This window comes from Dermacentor albipictus, chromosome 8 (genome assembly GCF_038994185.2).
Source record: "Dermacentor albipictus isolate Rhodes 1998 colony chromosome 8, USDA_Dalb.pri_finalv2, whole genome shotgun sequence".
Lineage (NCBI taxonomy): Eukaryota > Metazoa > Arthropoda > Arachnida > Ixodida > Ixodidae > Dermacentor > Dermacentor albipictus.
In genome coordinates, this window is record NC_091828.1 from 114,053,947 (window position 1) to 114,077,339 (window position 23,393).

The following is a 23,393-nucleotide window of genomic DNA, read 5'->3' on the forward strand; positions in this document are numbered from 1 at the left end:
ACAGAGACTTAATAGGTTTACACTTTCTTTTTATAGTTTCGCAGAAGCGTCGCATCATTTCGATTGCAACGTGCCGTCGGTCCCGCGTTTTTAAAGCACCAGACCGAAGCACCAGCAGCGAGTGGTTCGTCCGTGTACATTAGCGCTATGACGTATAGCGCGTGTTCATGTACGATGGCAGAACCCCAGTGCACCTTCCTTCCGAACGACTTGCAAGACGGTCCGCAGCTCCGACGACTTTTTTTTTTCAGCCAACCGAGGGAGAGAGTCGTGGTCGCTCAGCAGGATGGCATTCCCGAAGTCGTCACGCACATGTGTCTCTTCTCGTGGTCATTTATTCTCTCTCCCATCCACCAATCCCCATATTTTTTCTTAAAGCAAGGAAGCCAGCGCAACATATGCGGAAGAATGTAGTTGCTTTTGACTTTATTATTTTTTCCAATTTCGTGGTCTGTCTTTCTTATTTCCATAAGTACCCGGGTGCTCCGAGAAGCTCCAAATCACATTTCCCGGGTTTAGAAGGCACACAAAAGGCACTCTCCTTCACGTCGTGTCCTCAAAGGCGACGATAATATGACTGCGTTTCCCTGCAAAAAAAAAAAACATGCAACAAGAACACCTGTTCTGCGTAATCTTACAATAACTCGCAATACCTGCACAATAGATTTTTGGGGACGGCTACCTGAAAATTGGTGGCAGTCTTAGGATTAACGACCACTGGGAAAATCCAAGCTATAACGTCGCAGGATAACACACAAAAATCTCCAAGCCCGGTGCTTTGGGATTAAGCACAACTGTCCTGCTCGGACCATGGAGGAGCAACAAAAACTCCTGCACGAGGTCCAGCGGGCGCCTAATGCTAGTGGGGCCTCAGACCAAAGGACCTCAAGCAAACTACTCCACCAAATTCCCTTCATTGTTTGTAAAGTTCTCAGGATTTTCGCTAAGGAGACATGGCTTGGCTACTCTTCTTCAATTTTTAAATCACATATAGTTAGTAACTTAAGAAGCCAATTAGCATATTTTGGTTATTCCACATAGAAGACCTCTCGCATATATTCAGTTCGTAGGCTCCCTTTATAAAGGGCACAGATTTGCTAAGCAATATTCATTGGCTTCACAAATAGAGGTCCGGTAGCTACGGCGTAGGTGATTGATTCATCTCTATATATTTTAAAGGACACTCTCGTAGGGCTACATGGGGTTTCATGATATTGCTTGCATAAGCACACAGTAACAAAAAAGAGAATAGAAAAAAGAAACAAGAAAAACCTCAATATATATATTTTAAAGGACACTCTCGTAGGGCTATATGGGGTTTCATGATATTGCTTGCATAAGCACACAGTAACAAAAAAGAGAATAGAAAAAAGAAACAAGAAAAACCTCAATATATATATTTTAAAGGACACTCTCGTAGGGCTATATGGGGTTTCATGATATTGCTTGCATAAGCACACAGTAACAAAAAAGAGAATAGAAAAAAGAAACAAGAAAAGCCTCAATATATATATTTTAAAGGACACACTCATAGCTGCGTGTTTCACGATATTTGTGAGCATTCGCGTTTGAACGCGTTCTAATCACCGATAACATCTTACAAGGTATATTTATCGAAGTTCCTTGAAGAAACTACCGGAGAATGCGTTTTCTGAAACATTCCATGGCATGCAGATAGCATACATTCATAGGGTGTGCTCAGATAAGGACTGACAACGAGGTCCCCACATTTTTCGATCTCGACAATATTTTTATATGACAGACATACTTCTATATATTAGAAACAAGCTTTCCTTCAGCATGAAAAAAATTTAATCAAGCAAGGTAGAAAACTCTGCTTATGTAAATTGCGCTACGTTCCGAATTTGAGATAATGAAATTTTCAATGCTTTCATACTTTTTACACCGCAATTGCAGAACTTGGTCAGCGGAAATAGTGTATGCTCAGTTGTTTGTGCAAGCTCTAAACAGAAAAAAAGGGAAATGAATAGAAACATAGGACAATATTAGCCTTTCTTGGATTTTATTTTTGTGGTAAAATTGAATTTCTCTCGCAATTCTTTCTGAAAGAACCTTGGTACGTGCTAAACGCGCAAAGATTGTCTACGATGGTATGCATTACTCATTTGTAACAAATCTAGCGAGATAAATTTCTTGCATTTGGCAAAGGTCAACTGAAATTACATCTTGGACAGTGCACAAGACCTAATTTAAGACAGTATAAATATAGGGGTAGCTCCGTGCAAAATTTTGAAATTCGAGTGGAAGCAACACGAAATGCTTGCGAAAAACCGCTTGCAAAAAGACGATCGACAAAGACCAGACAGGATTAGCGCTTGTTCTGTCTAGTCTTTGTCGATCGTCTTTCCCGCTCTATGCTTCCAGTGTATCCTAGGAATGGCTTCCGAGATAAGGTAGCGACCGTAGCAATTGGCTACGGAATCTCGGAGGCAACGTGTTGGGGCACAGGCGACGCGCGCCTACCAGGTGCTTGCGTCGTCTGCTTCGGTGCCGTTTAGAGCCTTGTAATAAGAAAAATTACGCATTTACCAGCACTGCGTGCTTGCCAAGATTGATGTGGTTGTATATACTAATTATATATAATCAAATTAGCCAAATTTCGTTGACGTTGGCCTTAGAGTAGGTCAGCGCCCCTGTGCGGGCAAAAATCGAACAATTAAAAGTTGTAAATGTTTGCTGGGGCGTACCTTCGGAGACATTGCGCCCATGAGTTGCTGTCGCTCCCCTTGTATAAGAGATGAGTTAAGAACTTGTGCGCCCATACAGGTCGAACGTGTACTGTGCACCGCCGAGAAAAAGCCATCGTAGCGTGCTCCGCCGTCGACGCCCTATACACGGCAGCTCCAGAACAGCGCACATGCCCCGATGACGGCCGTGTAGAGCTAAAAGAAAATGAAACGCGAGAGTAACATTTACTTTTTAGAATGCGTCATCTTCTAAATGCGTCTGATCAGCCACCAAGAAAGAAGACATATTCAGCAGTGAAATGCGAAAGCGTTCCAGAAAAGAAATTAGAGCCTTGTCTATCGTAACTTAATCAGAGGGGGGGGGGGGGAGGGGGGGGGCATCACAATTCACGTGGTTTCGACTTCATCCGGTCGTGCTGACGTGGTTAGATGTACCGTAAGTCCTCATGCCGTTGCTCCAGGTCCTCATCTGATGTGAACCAGTGCGTGCGAACAGCTGAGTCATGATGACGTACAGGCTACAGACCCTTTTATCCGCGCTGCGATAGCAAAAATCTTACAGCCGAGTGTTTCCGGCAGCTACGTTTGCGAAAAAAAGAAAGATATGTTTCGTTGTTGGTTTTGATACGTCGCTACACTGTAGCAAACAAAATTGACAAAGAAAACTCAAATAAAATCGCAAAGTTTCTATTTTTAGAAGAGAAAATATCTTTCAATGGCAGTAGCATTATTTCGTTTTGAGAAATTGCTATCTTCTTTTGGTCAATTGGTGCGCACACGGCAAAGTAAAGAAAAAAAAAGGGCATGGTCAAACGTGTCCATAAATATGCGCAGTCGTTTATTAAAGATTGTTTCGCTCGAAGGGCGAAGTCATGACAGCGACGGCAAGCACGCTGTGAATGTGCAGTTAGATTAGGTTAGGTTAGCAGGACTCCGACTTCTGCTGCGGCGTTAAGAGCTCCAGTGACACCGTGAGCACGCGGTCACACATCTGTTCAAATCTGTCCAAAACAAAAGTGAGCAGACGCGCATTCGGTGGGCGCTTAGGGAGCCTGTATGGAGCAACTATAGCGATGGATGTATGGATGGATGGATGATTGAGGCTCAACACTTTGAATCGGGTGGCGGCGGCGCCCTTAGCCCTGTGCAGCTAACGCGGTCACCGAGCGCCATTTTTGGGCTGAAAACAAAAGTGAGCGACCACCGGCGAGTACACGGTATCCTTTTATTCTTTTTTTGAAGGTACGAAAGTTTATTTAACATAACGAAGTTCTACAAAACAAAGTACACACTGTTTGGGCCAAACAAATTTGTTACAGGCTGCCCTGCCAATTATCATTAAGAAATATTTCTCGCACACTCTCCCTTGTGGGACTTGAAACAGGGTGTCAGCGAACGCTTTCAAAATCGGGAAAAAAAAAAAAGACTTGCCTGCGGCAGGTTCTAGCCCGTGAGCTGGTCGACTCGAAAGAGGCGGTCGTTACCAGTAAATTAAAACTGATATGCGTTATCGACTAATTAACAAAAATTCACAAAATGAGCTTGTAACTACCTAATGGCACATATTGCGATTTATCAATTCCAGCGGGTGAGTCAAAGGCACATACATCCCCTTGCATATATTTGTGTGGATGACATCATTTAAGCTATACGCGCCGTCAAACGTGCGGTAAAAATGCACTGTCGTTCCACTTAATGTATTAAACGAAGTTCCATACATTGAAGCAGAAATCAACTGGAACGCCAATGCATTTCTCTGCAAATTTCGGAAACTGGCGTCGTCCTGAGAATTCGTTCAAGTGGATCCCGCGTAAGAACTCCCCGGCTAGAACTTGTAAGTTGCAATTTGTGCCACTAAGTATTAGTTAAAAGCTTAATTAGTGAATATCTGATAATTATTCGATTGTGCACCACAATTATTTGTGCAAGTAATGTCCGGTTCTTGGAGTAGACCTGCCCCTGGACTAGAATTCAGGTAACTTAAGAAAAGAAAAATGTGAGTTTGCTGAAACATTCGATACGTATACATATATTCAATCGTAAACCTCAGTAGCATACCGGAAGGGTGAGTTCGTTTGCGTTTTGCAACCACGTATCCATAGTTTTAAGGAATTCGCTTATATACCCCCCTAGGATCCCGTTTATACCAATGGAGCGAAACGCATCAAGCGTTACGGGCAGACAGAATGCGTACGCATTAAAACACAGTTCTACGGGAGCTGCTACTTTATTCTGCGTAATTACATAAAACAAGAAGTCTTGCTTCGCCCCTCGCTTCGTACTATAGGGAACGCGTAGCACTGCATTATTATTACGTAGGGTAATTACTCATTACCGTCGCACTGCATTACAGTCTGCAGGTACCTTACTTTGGAATAGGGCTTGATATTGCCCGAAGCTCTCAATAAGTGATAGTTCTAACTTGTTGAAGAAAGTATGCAGTGTTCTCAATAAACAAATTAGAGCTGTCGCTTATTGACGATTCGTAGCGCTGTGCATGCATGGTCATATCCTCACTTCTATTCTCCTCTGTAGGTGTTTTTGACGACGTAAAAAAGCAAAGTGTTAGAAAATTTACCTTGCGTCTGTAATTTTCTCTACTGTACTATATTTTATTGTCCGACTTATTTAACCTGCCTTTGATGTACGTCATTAAGCATCCCCCCTTTCCAACCGCTCCTGGCTAGTTCTTATTTTATGCTTCAGTCGTGCATTATTCGGTTGTAAATTCAATCAAGCTGAGAGACATTTACGCATTTCTCAACATTACACAGTCCACACACTGCATCCGTTATTGATGCGTTTTCTTTAGCTGCCGACCGAGCGCAAAGCCAGCCCACATTCATGCCACAACTCGGTGAAGTTATGGTTATAAATGAGGCTACGATTAAGTTATATGAGACGGTGTGGACAAAAAACAACACAATGATATAGAGAAAATGGAAGGAAGATGGCGTTCCCGTCGGTTAGGTCTTGCGACTCCGCTACAACGCTACCGCAGAATCGCCATGAAGCTGCGATCATTACGTTTTCCAGGGGACACACTAAAAGGTAGCTCATTCCGATGCTAGAGAAATAAAATGCCATGCTAACAGAGCCACGTGTTTTCCCACCCAAGACTTTTTTTACGCATTTGTAAACTTCGCACTTCTTTAAATTAAAGCTCACGAAAGGTAGCGAATTTCTGTAAAAAAAAATCCCAAGTACTTGATCGGAAGTTCCACTATCCTAGAGCCCCTAAAGTTGACCTCTGGACCTCTGGACCAGACCTCTGAACCTCTGGACTTTGACCAAGTCCAGAGGTTTCCTAAAAAAAAAAACATTTCTGCATTTCACATGTACTTAAATTGGGGACATGTCTGACCTGCCCCCGAGCTAAATCTTCCTTTTAAGAGGAAGCTTTAGCTCGGGCCCAACTCCGACGCGAGCTATATTTAAAAATGCATGTAAAACGCAAAAACGATTTCCAAGATAACCCCTGCAACGATTTTAATGAAATTTGTTGCATTTGAGAGAGAACGTTAAAATTAATACTACTGAATTTTTTCACATTCATGCGTAACATATCAATTGAGTCCGCTTTAGATATGCTATCAGATAGAATTCACATAATTGTGATATCATTTTTCCTATTTGAGTTAGTGTTTCTGAGTTAGAGAGTTAGCCGAGTTAGAGAAACTTTATAGTTTCGTTTTCCTAAAGTTTTCAACTTTTTGCCAATCTTTTAATAAAAATTGACAATCTCAATAAACAATTCGAAACAAGGAGTCACCAGATTTTCAGCTTTTCTTTTAACTGCAACAAACTTCACGGTGCTGTGGTGGCCGAGAAAAATGAATTCGCCTTTTACACATGTTTAGATAAGAGCACCCGAGCTAAAGCTTCCTCTTAAAAGGGTTTCGTGATAATTGCGCAATGCTCTGCAATGCGCACACCGTCGCGGCGTGCGCATTAAAATAAACTGATATGCGTTATCGACTAATTAACAAAAATTCACAAAATGAGCTTGGAACTACATAATGGCACATATTGCAATTTACCAATTCCAGCGGGTGAGTCAAAGGCACATGCACTTGCATATATTTGTGTGGATGACATCATTTAAGCTATACGCGCCGTCAAACTTGCGGTAAAAATGCACTGTCGTTCCATTTAATGTAAGAAAACCAGAAGATTCTTACGGTGTCCATAAAGGGCGATACGTCCGCAGACAGGAAGGTACGAAGGTGCTGTGTCTGGATCCACAGCAGTGGGCGGGCGTGGGCGATTCGAACTGGCTGCTAGACCCTGCCAAAAGCAGCAGTGTTTTCAGAAGGGTTTACAATCAGATGTATAAGGGTGTGAAAATAGGTATTTTTGCAGGCGGAATCATAATACGAGTCTAACAGTGCCAGAAGCGAATCTAATGGAGAATATATATATATATTTCAAATAGCCTGCGAAGAACGCTCAGCCTTCTCACCATTCAAATCAATCTTCACGCTCTGTAATTCACAACTTAGAACGTTTCCGTGGTTACACTGCGCATTATAGAGCTCGCCTTATTAAAAGAAGGGAAAGAGGCTGGTTGTTCAGATTTTTAGTTCCAGAGAAGCAAAATTGATTCGCTCGCGTTCACGAAAAAGTGGGCAACAAAAGCGTTGCTGAACAACGTTAAAGAACACGCGATAGCATTCCCTGAAAAAAAGAAAAAATGTCACGATCTGCGCCGAGTGCAACGCACTACTCACCCGAGTGGACGGAGGAGGCAGCAATGTCTGCTGCGGTGACGAGTGCGTGGTGGTGCACGTAACTGATCGTCCCAGCGGGCCCGCTAAGCCCGCTTGGGCTGAAACACTGTCTGCGTAAAAAAGTGCAGCGTTGAGGTGAGCCGCTTGCTAGCAGTAATGGGCAGAGTTTCGTGCCATCAAACTATACCGAATTCGTATTCGGTGCAGTGGCTTTTCCGTGTTTGCTCCTCCCTCGTGTAAATACCCCGACAGGAGCCTTTAAGGCATACCCATTAGGGGCCTTTAAGGCATATATACCCATTAGGGGCCTTTAAGGCATACCCGTTAGGGGCCTTTAAGACGTAGCCATTAGGGGCCTTTAAGGGCACCCAACAGGCACCTTTAAGAGATAATGAACAGGCACCCTTAAAAGACACCAAACAGGGACCTTTAAGGGATACCCAACAGGGACATTTAAGGGATTAATAAATGATGAAGACAACAATGAACAACAGGGGAAAAATTCGGCGATTTGGTATACTCAAGCGCTTCGGTATGCATCAAGCGAGCAACGCAAGCCCAGAATGGAATACATGGCATGGCTTGTCGTCATGACTCAGGACTTTGGAATGTCAGCACGCGTACAACGGTGGTGCGCCGAAGACACAGCCATCCGAACCTGTCGTCAAGGCCACGCTGCGGCAAATAATGAACGTCTTGCAGCTGCTACTGTCTGGTTTAATTACGCCAGTGTAGCCCTAACTGCTGCGAAGATTGTGCACGCTATAGACAGTCCCCGCGCTATACGCTGCAGTAGCCTCGATCCCTGGTCGGGAAGATCCATATATAAGTGTGCGCGTACGCTTCGGTCAGAACCACCGCGCAGCTCTCATTGTCGCGAGCTGCACCGTACCACCCTTCTTCCTCTTCACGTTCTCTCTTCTTTCTCCGCCCAAACCCCTTCGCCAGCTTGGATCAGCAAGACAAAATGACTTCACTGAGGTGAGTTCACCTTTCTCCCATACCATTCTCTCTCTCTTGTCACATAATCGCATAGATGAGTGCGCAAGAAGAATATTGTGCGAAAAGAATATTGTGCAAGAAGAATGTTGTGCAAGAAGAATGTTGTGCAAGAAGAATGTTGTGCAAGAAGAATGTTGTGCAAGAAGAATGTTGTGCAAGAAGAATGTTGTGCAAGAAGAATGTTGTGCAAGAAGAATGTTGTGCAAGAAGAATGTTGTGCAAGAAGAATGTTGTGCAAGAAGAATGTTGTGCAAGAAGAATGTTGTGCAAGAAGTGTGCAAGATGAGCGTGCAAGAAGAGTATGATGCAATGCAGGTACAGTATCCAACCGCCGCGGTAGACCATCGGCTATGGCGTTGCTCTTCTGCGCGCTCGAAGTCGCGGGTTCAATTCACGGCTACGGAGACCGAATTTTGATGTGGGCAAGGTGCATAATCTATCGCGTACTTGCATTTGGGTGCCCGTTTAAAGAATCCAAGATGGCCACCATTATTCCGGATACCCACCGCTATACGGCGCACGTCAATCAGAGCATGGTTTTGGTACATAAAACCGCAGAATATGTTGAGAGGACACCGCACTGTGTCCATATTTCTTGCCTTCGTATTAAGTTTTTTCATTTTTGTTTTGCACTGCTCGAATTAAGTATGAAATGCCAATGCGACCAGTAAACCGTACTACTTTCGCTGTCTTCGCCTAACGTCGTTAAATCTACAACGGGGCAGGCTGGCAATGTAACGTTGGTAAATGGTAAACCTATTCTTGTTTCGCGTTCGAAATGTGCCTACATGTGTTTCGAATGAGTGCCGAAAGGAACGGCATGTCGCGAGGACGTACTACACCAGCGCAGAGGGGTCTTCCCGGGATTAGTACGGAAACTACACTGCACAATAATTTACACCACCCGCCGTGGTTGCTCAGTGGCTATGCTGTTAGGCTGCTGAGCACAAGGTCGCGGGATCGAATCCCGGCCACGGCGGCCGCACTTCGATGGGGGCGAAATGCGAAAACACCCACGTACTTGGATTAATTAAGGTGCACGTTAAAGAACCCCAGGTGGTCGAAATTTCCGGAGTCCTCCACTACTGCGTGCCTCATTATCAGAAAGCGGTTTTGGCACGTAAAACCCCATAATTTGTTGAAAATAATTTACACCTTTAAAAGTAAAAAAAAGAAGACAGTGTAAATAGGTCTATAACTCGCACCCTTAAAGTCAAGAAGGGGCGTAAGGCTGGGAAGTTGAAACCGACTTAGTTTTTTTTTTTAGCTTTAAGGGTGTCAATTTACAGTGAGACGAGCACGAGAAAAAAAGTACTACGAAAGCGCTTGAGTTGTGATCTTCTTCCTCATCTCACTGTAAAATAATTTACGCCCGTAAAAGTAAACACGAAAAAATAAATGGTGTAAATGGGTCTATAACTCACACCCTTACACCCAGACTTTGCTAGATGTTAAATGAGCACACACATGCCTTCCATGGTACGCCCTGCTCATTTGTAGTAAAAAAAAAAAGAACAACTATTCACCGCAAGTGAAATTTCCTCGCAACTGTGCCTTAACTGCTCGTCTGCGGTACCTCGTCAAAATCCAAGAGTTGGGAACGTTTCTTGAAAGTAGTCCCTTCCGCGAAAATGCGGGCATGCTTCGGACGTCTTTGTGAACTCACCCATATACGGGCCGGGCCAGCATGGTGCACCGCTGAGGAGAAGCCATCATAGCGTGTTGCAAGGAAGATGCCATCGACCCGCCACGTCCGAACAGTGGACAGCTCCCAATAACGGCGGTGCACAGCTAAATGGAGACGCGAGAGTACTTGTTTTACATGTGCGTTAGCTTTCAAGTGCACCTGGTGGAACGTGAAAGCGTTCCGCAAGAAACTAACCCAGCCTAACGTAAGCTGTTAGGGGCATGACGACATCTGTTAAGCGGCTGTGACTTCATGCGAGTGCGCTAATTAGGTTTAGCTTTAATATGACATCGTAAGTCCCGTTATTACTTACGCTTCTCGTCTTGTTTTGAGCCAGTACTTACGGGGAGACGAGGTATAGGCGCACAGGCTACACACCAATTTTGACCGCGTTGTGAACCCCGCAAAACTTTCGGTCGAGAGTTTCGGGTAGCCATATTGGCGTAAGAAGCGCGCCCAGTGCTCGAGCTCACGTAAGTACAAACAAACAAACAAACAAGCGAACAAACAAACACACTCACACACGCCCCCACACACAGTGGTGAGGGCGGTTAATGCGGGGACAACGCATTTCCTACGCGTTTACCGCTAAATCGCCGAATTTTTTTTCTTCGTACACTCGTTCAAGGCACGATGTGCGTCGCTTGGATAAACTCGCATGTGTGCCATCACCACAATTTCAGCGATGGATTTTTTTTTGCAAATTGAGCTATCAGAAAGCAGCCGAAGCACCTTGATAAGACGTTTGTCTCTACAACGTGCAGTATATGAATGGATTGCGCAGATAAGAATAATTTTTTAAGTGCACGTATTAAAGGCAGATTTAATTAGAAATAAAGACGAAAATATTCATCGAAACGATTTTTGCCGGTGTGTGCAAAGTCACTTGCATGTTGCTGCGCTGCACTGGGGACGTAATACCGGCAATGGTACGCCCACCTTTCTGAGGCACCTTGCCCCTTTTCGCGACTTCTATGCAACAGTGTTCTAGTTCCCTATAACAACGTTTGGCCGGAGCAACCCAACAACCATGATCGAGTTTGTCTAGGTGGGCCGAACCGTCAGTTCCCAATTTTCGCGCGTAACCCAACTCGCCGAGCAGTAAAGATTTGCTCCTGAGGTGTGCCTATAGTGAAGAAGTGCTTATTTTGAAGTATCCCTTATCAATTGTGCACTCGTTTACAGGGTACATCTTTGAACCATTTCTTTCCGGAACGGTAATATTTATCGGTTAAGGCTGGGTTCAGCTTCAGGCACGTGCAAAAATATCGGTTCGCGTGTTGTGTGCGGTTTTTGAGGTTCGGGTTTTCGTTCGGTTAGACACTCCAGCCGGTAACCAAAGCGTAGCATGCTGGTCAGCTGTTCCACGACGTTTCTGCAATAATAATAATAATAATATTTGGGGTTTTACGTGCCAAAACCACTTTCTGATTATGAGGCACGCCGTAGTGGAGGACTCCGGAAATTTTGACCACCTGGGGTTCTTTAACGTGCACCTAAATCTAAGCACACGGGTGTTTTCGCATTTCGCCTCCATCGAAATGCGGCCGCCGTGGCCGGGATTCGACCCCGCGACCTCGTGCTCAGCAGCCCAACACCATAGCCACTGAGCAACCACGGCGGGTACGTTTCTGCAAATCTACTGCAAATAGCTTACGCCCACCAACCTGACGATCAAAACAACGTTTACGCACAATTCTAGCCAAGGGTATTCAACAACGGGTTCTAGCTTACCGTTCTTACCGGTTGCTTGTCTGCTCGGAATGTCGCTCCTTTGCTCAATGTCGAATCGGTTACTTCGACAGAACCATGGCCACACAACGTTCGTGCCTGTGGATGCCACGGTAGACCGCTGCGATTAGAGCAGAGGGCGTAAGTGTCGGAGCACTTGTGAAGGCGAGTTATAAAGCAAAAAAAAAAACGCGAGCGCAGAAACGTGAAGTTTACAGCTCAATTCGTTAAAGATAACCGTGGCACGGCAACAGTTCACGTAGGATGGGAACGAACGATTAGCAGATGGGACGAGTTCTTGTGTTTCCATTTACTTCGCTCCGTCCGTCTGTATCTGTCTAAATATCAAGGCAATCGTACATATTCAAATGTAGAACGCCATGAGGCACTGCGCACGTGCGAAGTATACCAAATTATACTTGTAACGCAATATGTTGTTGACGAAGAACCAAGTTTAGGCAAAGCCATTGAATAAACATTCCCCCGCTGTATTTTCTGTATTTTTTTTCAGGAAACATGTCTGTTGTCAACTTTGCATACGCATAAAGGACATTGGAGACACCTGTCGCTCGCATTGATGTGTACTGATAAACAGGTTCGGAATGTACAGCCCTAACCAAGGGGTATGCGATAATGGGCATGTGTCACTAGATGTATGTACCTCAACAGACAATGTGGTCACTGGATGTATGCAGCTGGGCATCTAACCGAATAGGCTATTGCCCTATCCGGTAAGACCAACCGGGCGTGTAACTTCAAGTATGTGAACAATCTCGACCGATTCTCAAGAATAGGTATGCGCAAACGGGTAAGTACCCGACTAGACAAGCAGAACTATCAGGAATAAGTGAAAAGGGGAACAAGAGAAATCGAATAAGCCAGCTACAGAGAGGTTAGAAATTCGCCATCATCAAAGGCAGCCTATCGTGGGGAGTAAATAAGAAGTGAACCGGATGTGACCCGAGTGTGGAGAGAGCGAGGAAGGCGGATCCACGGAGATTACGACGTCGGCAACGTAAAATTGAATTCGCCTCCACAGAAGCGAACAATGCGGCAATGCAGTGCGTCGCTGCATTGTTTAAAGGCTACCATCATTAACGTCGATGTTTTTCGTGCGTGCGTTGTTCCGAAGCTTAACTTCAGATGAATGACCTAATTAAATGCCTCAAAGTGCCGTCCCAACAGGCAAGCAATGCTCCCTTTAAAATCATGGGGCTTTACCGAAGCTTTACTTAAAGAGGAATGACCTACTTAAATACCTCAAAGTGCCGAATTCTGTGAATGGTGCGAAAGATACCTACTATATCTAATGGAACATGAAATCAAAATTAATTGCCATAGATCGTGACATGGACGGAAGGTTTGACTTTCTGAGCGACCCACCATTTTCTAGTACGTTATGTTCAACGTGAATTGAATGAAAGTTATCACATTTCTCCACCTATTTCTGCTTGTATAGTGCACAGTAGACGATATGACACAATCGAATGCTATTGCAGTAATATTCGGATTTTCGTAGAGACTGTTTTCAATGAGAATTCTGTATCAATTATATATATATATATATATATATATATATATATATATATATATATATATATATATATATATATATATATATATATATATATATATATATATATATATATATATATATATATATGGTGGGTCACTACCGTCCATGTCACGATACACACACACACACACACACACACACACGCACACACAATTATATATATATATATATATATATATATATATATATATATATATATATATATATATATATATATATATATATATATATATATATTTGTTGCTCCGAAGTATGCTAAAAATAAATTCAGATCGAAAGGCCTCGTTTGCCGGATTTTGGCTCCAGGGAAACAAAAAGATCTTGGTCACGTGCTCGCGCACGTGATCAGGAAGTGCACTGTGCTGCAAATATCAGATTTCAAGTTCATACATTTTGCAATGTATACTTTTTAGACGTGAGGTAGCCTCGCTGTCGATTTTCGCTTCTTCAACTAACCTAACTGACGAAGATAATTCAGCAGAGTTAACCTAACTAACCTAATCTAACCTAACTTAACCTAACCGAGTTCTGTGTACCTGTTCTTTTTTATTCGCAGATGCTTCGTGGTCGCACATGCAAAGATTCATGGTGGTTCAAATAAACTTGCACTGACAGCGCCAAACTATTTTACGCCGAGCCTCGAAAACTATAGGCGCTAATTTTTGTCCGAAAGCTGTATACATGGTAATTAGGGCAGCCGGTGAACTAAAGGCATCACCTCTCGAGTTAGTAATAAAAAAATATTAGTTTGGAGATGGTAAACACACATGACGCACAGCGACACTGCCATCGATGCTGAAGCCAGATTTATTGCTGATAACGCATTCGTATTGTTCGATGTTATTGCTGCACACGTGGTTGACAATAATGGAAAAATGAATATGGCAAGATAAAAAGATGTTCCATGCAAAACGTACCACAGGTAGAGAAGCAGCAGCCATAACCGCTTCGCTGACGAGCACGTGACGGCGTCGCACGTGACTGATTGCCGTTTCCGTTTCCGCCAAAGCAGCCTGCACCACAGAGGGAACCGTTGAGCGGCTCGTAGAAGACACGGAGAAGCTTCACGCCAAAGGCAGAATACGGAGATATTTAGACAGCTTGTACATCATCTTACATATAAGTGGGCAGCTAGGACGTTGATGAGGAAGGTAAAAGAATTCAGCAGATTTCCCTGAAAGATCGATGAAATTTAGTAATTGTAGCCGGCGAGACCGCAAGATATCTACTTGTAACGAATTCTGGGGATCGGACGGGCTTTGAGATATGTGCCGTTAAAGTTTCCGTAAATATGCACTATTGTTCCGCTCTTCACTGGGCTTTTATGCTTTGAAGTACAAAAGTACCTACAAAATGCCCATGTATTCAGCCAATACAGGGATGAATACGGCTTGCGAGCTCATAAGCTGCAATTTGTAAATTATATTCTGTGCGATAAAATAGTTCAAAAGGTCATTAATGACATTTTAGTTAGTATGATGTGCAGTTTAATTCCTTGTACAAGTAATGTCCACCTCGTTGGGATACACGTGAATGACTAGAATTATGCTATCTTCCACACGTGATTTGTAAAAATTCTGTATGGTCTAAAAAAAGTCTTAGTCTCACCCGAAAGGCGAAGAATTTAGTGGACGGCTAAATGAGGCAAGGATAGCAGCTTTATCGGCAGTATAAACTTCGCTTACAAACTAAATCAACAAACATTATGTCACGAGCGCAAAAGCAAAGGAACACCTCATTCGATGATCGCGGAAACACTCAAACCGGGGCAGTAGCAGCGCGCGAACATGCATCCTCTCGCTTCAACGCGAACAAATCGTCGAGAACAAGCGCATACAAAGATTTGCCCCTGGACTCTGCACTCATCACAGTTGACTTTCGAGATAGGGCACGTGGCCGCACCATACGCTGCCGCCGCCGGAGTAACCCCCCCCCCCCCCTTCTCCGCCGCCGTTGCCTTTCGCGCGACGCAAGACGGCACGCTTCCCCCGCGCTGTTCCCTCTTGCGCACCCGAGATTGAGACGCCATCACCGGCTCACCCTCGCATTGTGTCGCGCGCGCAAAAGCAAAGGAATATATCTCACTCGGATGATCGCGGCAACACTCAAAACAGGGCAGTAGCAGCGTGCGAACTAACGTTCGTGCAGCCTCTCGCTTCAACGCGAACAAATCGTCGAGAACACAGCGCATACAAAGATTTGCCCTAGACTCTGTACTCGTCACATTTCGCTTTCGAGATAGCGCAAGCGGCCGCGCTATACGCAGCGGCCGCCAGAGTAAAACGCACCCCCCCCCCCCCCCCGCCACGCCCTTCTCCGCCGCCGTTGCCTTTCGTGCGACGCAAGACGGCACGCTTCCTCCGCGCTGTTCTTTCTTGCGCACCCGAGAGTGAGACGCGATCACCAGCTCACCCTCGTACACGCTTCCACTCGCACATACAGCATATGCGGCGTGCAGCGAGGATGTTATCTTCCGACCCCGATGGCGACGAGGACGGCAGAAACGCGCCTGGGGTGCCCGTATAATTGAATAACAAACGTCCAGTTATGTTCACCAGAGAAGCCGGCGACGGCACGCTCCTGTGTCGCCGGCCAGAGGGCGTTGCACGCAACTGGTCGTCACAGCGTTTGCAGCAGGCCCGCTTCGCACTGACGCGCAACCTGCGCAAGCAATACAACGTTGAAGTTAGCTGCATGTTAAAAGTAACGAGACGATTTTCACGAGTACAAGGGGGAGTACGACTTTTGCAGCATGGTGTAATTAAGTGTGTAAACATAACGTAACCCAAGAACATTAAGGGACACAGGAACCACTTTCTGGATGTTGAGCTTGAGAGTTTACGAACAGTGACCTGTAACGTAGGGCCAGGTGTTTTCGAGCCGATTTAAAATGTATCGCGTCGCACGAAAGTCACGTCTGTGACAGGACCACTAGGAAAGGCACACTCCCGATATGGCGGGATTACACTAGTTAAAAGACTGCGCTCAGCGTAGCATACACTAATCAGCTGCGTCATCGGAGATGCTGCGACAACCGGCAGCCTTCTTTGACGAGCATATATGACCGCGTATCTGCGGAAACACGCAAGCGAATGACACAGAGGATTAATCACGTCGTCTTTCACTGACGCACAGACTGTGAAGAAACGTGTTAACACTGAGCTCATTGAGGTGTGCGGCTTGTGCATGGGTATGGGAAAAAGCAAGGTTTAATGCGAAACATACCATCTGGCGCTAGTTGGCTCGACGCACTAGAGTGTTTTTCCGTTAAGCAGCATTGAAAATATGCGCAGCGCAGTCATTTGTATAACATTTGCCACTATACTGTCATCGAAAGCTGTCATTTCCTTTCAGCAATTGTGTTGAACTGAACAAAAAATGAGCACGAACAAAAATGTCGCTGCTGTTGTTTAATTGACCTTGATATTGTCGCGAGTTTGCCACTTTATGTGTATACTTGGTCCAATGCCCCTCTTACTCAACGCCACATGTAAGGTCTTGTAAGGTATTTTACAAATGTGTACGCACGAAGGAATTCGCCGAACCCTAATGATATTCCATTTCGAATATGGAAATATATTTTATATAATAATATATTTAATATATATATATATATATATATATATATATATTATTATATATAATATAATAATATAATATATAATATAATTAATTATAATATATATAATATATATATAATATAATATAATATATATATTATTATATTATTATTATTATTATTATTATTATTATTATATTATTATATTATTTATTATATTATATTATATTGTTAATATATATTTCGAATATGGAATATGAATATTCCATTTTGAATATGGAACAAAACAAACACCTGGGTTTATTGATTCCGGTTTCCATGCAACACAGATTAAAGAATGGTTCCTGGAAAGGTTTATTATCTTGCCCATTCGCTTTCCACTATTGTTAAAATACGATTATTACGCGCATTCTGCAACGTATAATTTTTACACTGAGGCAGGCGGCTGTCCGTTTACACTGGCTGAACTTTTTGTGGTCGCACACTCATTCATCGAGTTTTGAATTAGTACGTATTGAACAGATAACAGCTTGGTGCTAATGTCAGGATTGCTGCGAAGCAGACATGACTTCACTATTCTCCGGTTTCACTTAATAAACATTGAACAAAGACACCGTAACACTCTTTGGCTGAGAGTATAGCGGCCCTCAACATTTCATTTCGCACATGCGTATTGCTACGTGAACGAGGGAATAAACACTGAACATTATTTACAGGGTATATTTAAGAAAACTGCTACGCTGGCTAGTTCAGCTGACAGCTGGAGATCAAGGATCAGTTCGTCTTCTTCGTTGGGGTTCCTCGCGCATCGTCCAAATGAAACACGCAATACGCATGCAGCAATATTTTATAATGGTGCTTTCCGCAGCAACAGCCTGTGTGCATCCGGCGCAAAGATTGAGGTAGGCCAGACTGCCGTTTATGCCTGTTTATGCATGGGGTCAGCGCACGCAGCAAACATGAACGTATCACATCGTATCGCATCGCATCGATGGCGATAGCAAATTAGCAGACAGCCACACTAAGGCAGGCTACAACTTTTATCGGCCGCGTCAACCTGCAAACATTCGCTTGCTAACTACATTAACAAGCATGGGGTCAGCGCACGCAGCAAACATGAACGCATCACACTCGATGACCGCGGACGCTCGCTGTCGAAACGCCGGCGTGCGGAAACGCGGCAGCAGCAGCGAGCGAAGTGACCTTCGTGCTGCCTATCGTCTCAACGCAAAACTGAGTTCCGAGAACACACAGGACGCACAAAGCTTACGAGCAGTCGACGCACCTACACTCTGTCCCCAATGCAGATCGCTCTCGAGATAAGAGAGTAAACGTTTATTGTAGTAGAGGTTGAGATAAGGCTGCGCGACCGCGCGCAGCCGCCACATACGCAGCCGCAGCCGTAGTAGAACGCTGGCTCCATCCCCCTTCCTCGCCTCCCCCAGGCGCCTCGCAACATGGGTACTTCGTCCCCACCGATAGTCGGCTCAGAGGGCAGTGAATGCACTTTTGTGCTTTCTCAGAACGTCTGCTGGGTACTTCGTCCCCACCAATAGTCGGCTCAGAGGGAAGTGAATGCACTTTTGTGCTTTCTCAGAACGTCTGCTGGGTACTTCGTCCCCACCAATAGTCGGCTCAGAGGGAAGTGAATGCACTTTTGTGCTTTCTCAGAACGTCTGCTGGGTACTTCGTCCCCACCAATAGTCGGCTCAGAGGGAAGTGAATGCACTTTGGTGCTTTCTCAGAACGTCCGGTTTGCGAGAGCGGCTTTAACTCGAAGTACTGTCCGTACACGTATCAACACCCCTCTCCCTTCTCTCTCTTCCCCTTCTCCCTTCCCCCAGCGTAGGGTATCCAACCAGACTATTGACTGGTTAACATCCCTGCCTTCCTATATCTTCTCTCTCTCTCTCTCGTCCTCGCTCTCATCATTTTAGCGCTGGAGAGATTGAGCCGCCGATCGTCGGCGCCCCTCGCACGCCTTCACTCGCACATGCAGCATAGGGCGCACGGCGGCGTAGTTACCGCCCTTATACTTTACAGTGAACATCACGTCGACGTCGACGGCGACGGCAGAAATGCACATGGAGTGGCCATATATAACCTCGGCTGGGCTCAATTGGTTAGAGCATCGCACGCGTAATGCGAAGACGCAGGATCGTTCCCCCACCTGCGGCAAGTTGTTTTTTTTCTTTTCATCCACTTTCATTGCCATTAATGTACCGTTTCTTTAATTCACTTGGTAAGTACGAGTAATTTGCTGTATGTTTTCCTTGGTGTCTTTGTTTGTTGGCTTCTGATGATATGGCTACCTAGATTACCTGGAGCATAAAAGACAGTTTTCGAGTGGTTCTCACCAAACGACTTCACCCGCATCGCAGTGGTCCTTCCCGCTAGCTCCGTCGCTAAGCGTCCGACTTATTGCTTCAAGACCATCATGAGCGCGCACAATTCGTGGAGTTCAATGCCACAGCTGGCCGCTGCCATTGAAACGAAGGGCCAAAGTGCCAGAAGGCTTATCAAAGTGAGTAACAGTGCAATATATCTGTCTTGACCTGGCGAGTGAACCGACATCATATGTTCCAGTTTTATATTCAAAGTAATATTTTCTTTTGTAAAGCAGAAAAGAGCTTCGCACACGTGATCAACATGCATGGCTCACACGAGTCCCGTGGTGAATACCTATATAGAAACTTTTCTATACTCTTACAGTGTGCATAAAAAATGGCGATACGTCCGCAGACAGGAATGACGAAGGCACTGGGTCTTGGCCCACAGCAGTCGGTCGGTTGCGGCTCTTTTCCGTCTAGGTCACTGGTCCCTGTCAAAAAGCAGAAGTGTTTTAAAAGGAAGGTTTAGAATACGTTGTAGGGATGTTACAGCAGTACTTCTTAAGACCGAATCGAGTACGAATCGAACAGGGCTTGCAGCAAATGGAATCGGATATCGATTACCTTTCCAATAGTTTCCGTATAATGTGTAGTCTTCTAAAAATTGTTAAAAATTTCCCATCCTGGTATTCACAGGGTTCAAAAGTTTGTCATTACACTGTACATGGTAAAGCAAGCTTTGTTGATAGCAGCTTTTTTTTTTGCAAACCCAGGGGTCTTTGAAACACACGCGACCATGCAATATCATATGATAAAGGCGGTACTGCGGTCCTATTACCATCTGTGTACGCTTTCGGGGCCAAGCCAGAAAGGAATTTTATCTGTGGAGATGATAAACCGAAGAAAAAAAAAACCTGTCGAGTTAGAAAGACCTGGGTAGGTGGCGCCTCGTGGTGCCACTATTGTATCCCGTTTGTGACAATGCGACATTCAGGCTTTGCCTGGTGAAAATACGCAGGTGCTGGATATTAGCACGAAAAAAAAATATTTGCTGGGAAATTGTACATCTGATCACAATTTAAGTGCGATTGATTGTGGCTCTGTCGGGAAACTTTGGCTTTCTCAGGGACACGTCATGCTATAGTACCTTAATTATGTGCAATGTTGATTAGATGACGGTTATCAGAGTTTGGCTTCCATTTCGTGTTATTTTGTGCACAGTGGACGGGGTGATAGACACATTCTGGAATTTATAACGTTATTCTGATTTTTGAATACAGGCTGATTGGAAACCGAATTGAATGCAACCTTGTTTGATGTCTTGCAAATATGTAAAATATTCGGACACCCTTAATCTGATTCAAATGTGCTCAACATAACACAGAACGAAACGAACACCTTTTTCGTTTTCTAAATGTAGGTGGCGCTATGAAAATTATAGCGATACCTCTCTCACTGCTTGCCTACGCAGAAAAAAAAAATACTACACATACACAGGAGGAAAATACACATGTGGGTTATGCAATTGGATGTAACATTAGGTACTTTTCAAGGTTACAAAGTATGACGTAATTCTAAGGATTTAATGATCTGCGTAGTAACCGTTCCTAATCTAGAGCAACCAGACTACGAAACGAGCTGAGTGACACTTTTGTGACCTCTCCACTAAGGTACCTAATAAATACGGGGCGCCTTTTTTTCTGCACCAAATTTTATAAGGATTGGCTATGGCAGATAGCCCAATTCTAACCCTTGATGTAAATTACTCGATGAGGTCCGTCATTACTTCTACAAGAAAAAAAGAATCAACTGAGTAATTACCGCAATTACGGTAATTAACGTTTTGATTAGTTACTTTACGCCACACATTTGAATCTACGAATTACAGCCGAGGAGTTCAGACGGCCTAACCACTTGGAACGAATAATCTGGACCGCACCAGTTCAGAGATATTGTTTTTAAAGTGTCCGTCGAAATGCCGTCGAAATGCATTGGTGTTCCAGTTACTTTTGGGCTTCAATGCATAACACAGCGCCTGGTATTCACAGGGTTGGAAAGTTTGTCATTACACTGCACATTGTAAAGCAAGCTTTACAGTGCTTGCTTTTTTACAATGAAATGAGTGCAAACATTGCACTCATTTCATTGGCGTACGTTACAGCGGTTATTTTACCTATAGAAACGCGCTACTGAGTACGTGCGCCTAGTTATAATTGATAACGTTCGTTCTGAAAATGGAACGCAAATGCATAAAATTTTCTGGGAAGAGCCCATGTATTTCACGAATACATGGACGGGTGGATCGCCTTGCGAACTCCCCAGCTGCGATTCTTAATTCCATTATGTGCCATAATGTAATTACTCAAAAAGGTCATTATAAATTTTTTAATGAGGCGTCTAAGTAATGAACCCGAATGACCAGAATCATGCTATCTGCGACAAGTGATTTGTAAGGGTCCAAAGTCGCAGTTTCTCCAGAAAGGCGGCGATAGCATACTAACTAAATTAACAAGCATGGGCTCGCGCGCGTAATAGCGAACAACTCATTTCACTCGACGATGGCGGAAACTCGCTGTTAAAACGGTGGACTGAGGAAGCCAGCAGCAGCAGCGAGCGAATGAACCTACGTTATCAGTTCGGGTTCAGTCGCCGCATGAACTCAGGTTGGAGTGCCGTACTTGAAGAGCGCTACGAAGACGCGGTCTAAAAGGGGAACATGTATGACGGACAGGGCGCTTAGGGTTCGAGTTCGGTTGGACACCCTGGCTTGTAACTTATGCGTAGCATGCCGTCAGCTGTTCACGCGATGTTTCTTCTACTGAAAATCTACTGCAAACACAACTTATGTGCACCCATCTCACCTGACGATAAAAAACACGCTTATGCCTAGTTCTCAGCAACGGTATTCATCAACAGGTTCTCATCGAAGCTCTCTCACCAAACGGTGTGCTCCGCAGTGATCCGAGCACTTTTGCTCAATGTCGAATCGATTGCTTCATAGAACCATGGCCACACGCGGTCCGCGGAGTTGGGTGCCATGGTAGACCGCTGCGATTTAAAGCAGGGGGCGTAAGCGTGAGCGTATACTCGTCAAGGCGAGTTAAAGTTTAAAAAAAAAGCGATGACAGAAGCATGAACTTTCCAACCCAATTTGCTACAGGGAAACTAGCGACAAGTTGTTCCGAAACTTCTTCAGATGAATGACCTAATTAAATACTTCAAGATGCCGTCCCAGCATGAATGCTATGCTTAAGGCTCTTTTTTCGCAGTGGATGCTTGTGGCGCATTTGAATCGAAAGTTCTAATACTCCCCAAGCAAACATTGCACTTATTTCGTTAGTGTACGTTACAGTTCTTAGTTTACCTATAGAAACTCGCTACTAAGTGCGTGCATCTAGTTATAGTTGATAGCGTTTATTCTGTATGCGCAATGTCATTTCTACGAAAATAAAAACACCCATTTCCACCCTTTTTAACGTCAGTATTGGCTTTCGCAGTTCTAAGTTTAGAAAGGGCCCGATCCCTTAACATGGATGTCGTGTTAGAGCGTGCTGTGATTGAAACATAAAACGAGATTGTCTCAACATAAAACGATATTGTCTCAACATTAACAACAATTGTCTCGACCAACAATTAACAGTTCGGCACTCATCCGTGTTGGACGATAATCACGGCATATTGACATTGCCGTGGGCCTCGTAAACTGATCCGAACTGTCGCGGACAAATGACACTTTCTGTCAGTTAGCAAAAGAAACGTCCGGGACTCGCGGACTCCTCGATAGAAAAGTTATTAGGACGGACATCTACAGTTCAGAACACGTTCCCGCACTTTCATCCCTTGGACAAGCGATGAGAATCGCATCGAGAAACAGAGTTGACACTCCACTTTCTTGACAATAGAACAGCCCCGCGACGAACGCGATGAGGTTCACGACACAGCAGCGCCTATATGTAAAGCGAAGGATTCTTTCAGCCGTGGACCTCTCGAATGCGAAGGCATTCACCGCTACCATGTCGCAAACCTCGCTTACACCATTGAATGCCCCCCTTATGAACAGAAAGATATTC

The 23,393-nt window shown here is 44.4% G+C and overlaps 1 protein-coding gene across 1 annotated transcript; it reads right to left on the reverse strand.

Moving 5' to 3' along the window:
* Positions 1-12: 12 nt before the first annotated feature.
* Positions 13-22,292, reverse strand: LOC135920090 (uncharacterized). Its single transcript, XM_065454152.1, has 10 exons — positions 22,262-22,292; positions 19,704-19,814; positions 15,990-16,095; positions 14,352-14,447; positions 11,871-11,979; positions 10,107-10,231; positions 7,439-7,548; positions 6,890-6,995; positions 2,709-2,903; positions 13-587 (listed from the first exon to the last, which is right to left on the reverse strand). Exons 6-10 carry the CDS (start codon positions 10,178-10,180, stop codon positions 557-559), a joined length of 516 nt encoding a protein of 171 aa, XP_065310224.1. The 5' UTR covers positions 10,181-10,231; positions 11,871-11,979; positions 14,352-14,447; positions 15,990-16,095; positions 19,704-19,814; positions 22,262-22,292; the 3' UTR covers positions 13-556.
* Positions 22,293-23,393: the final 1,101 nt, after the last annotated feature.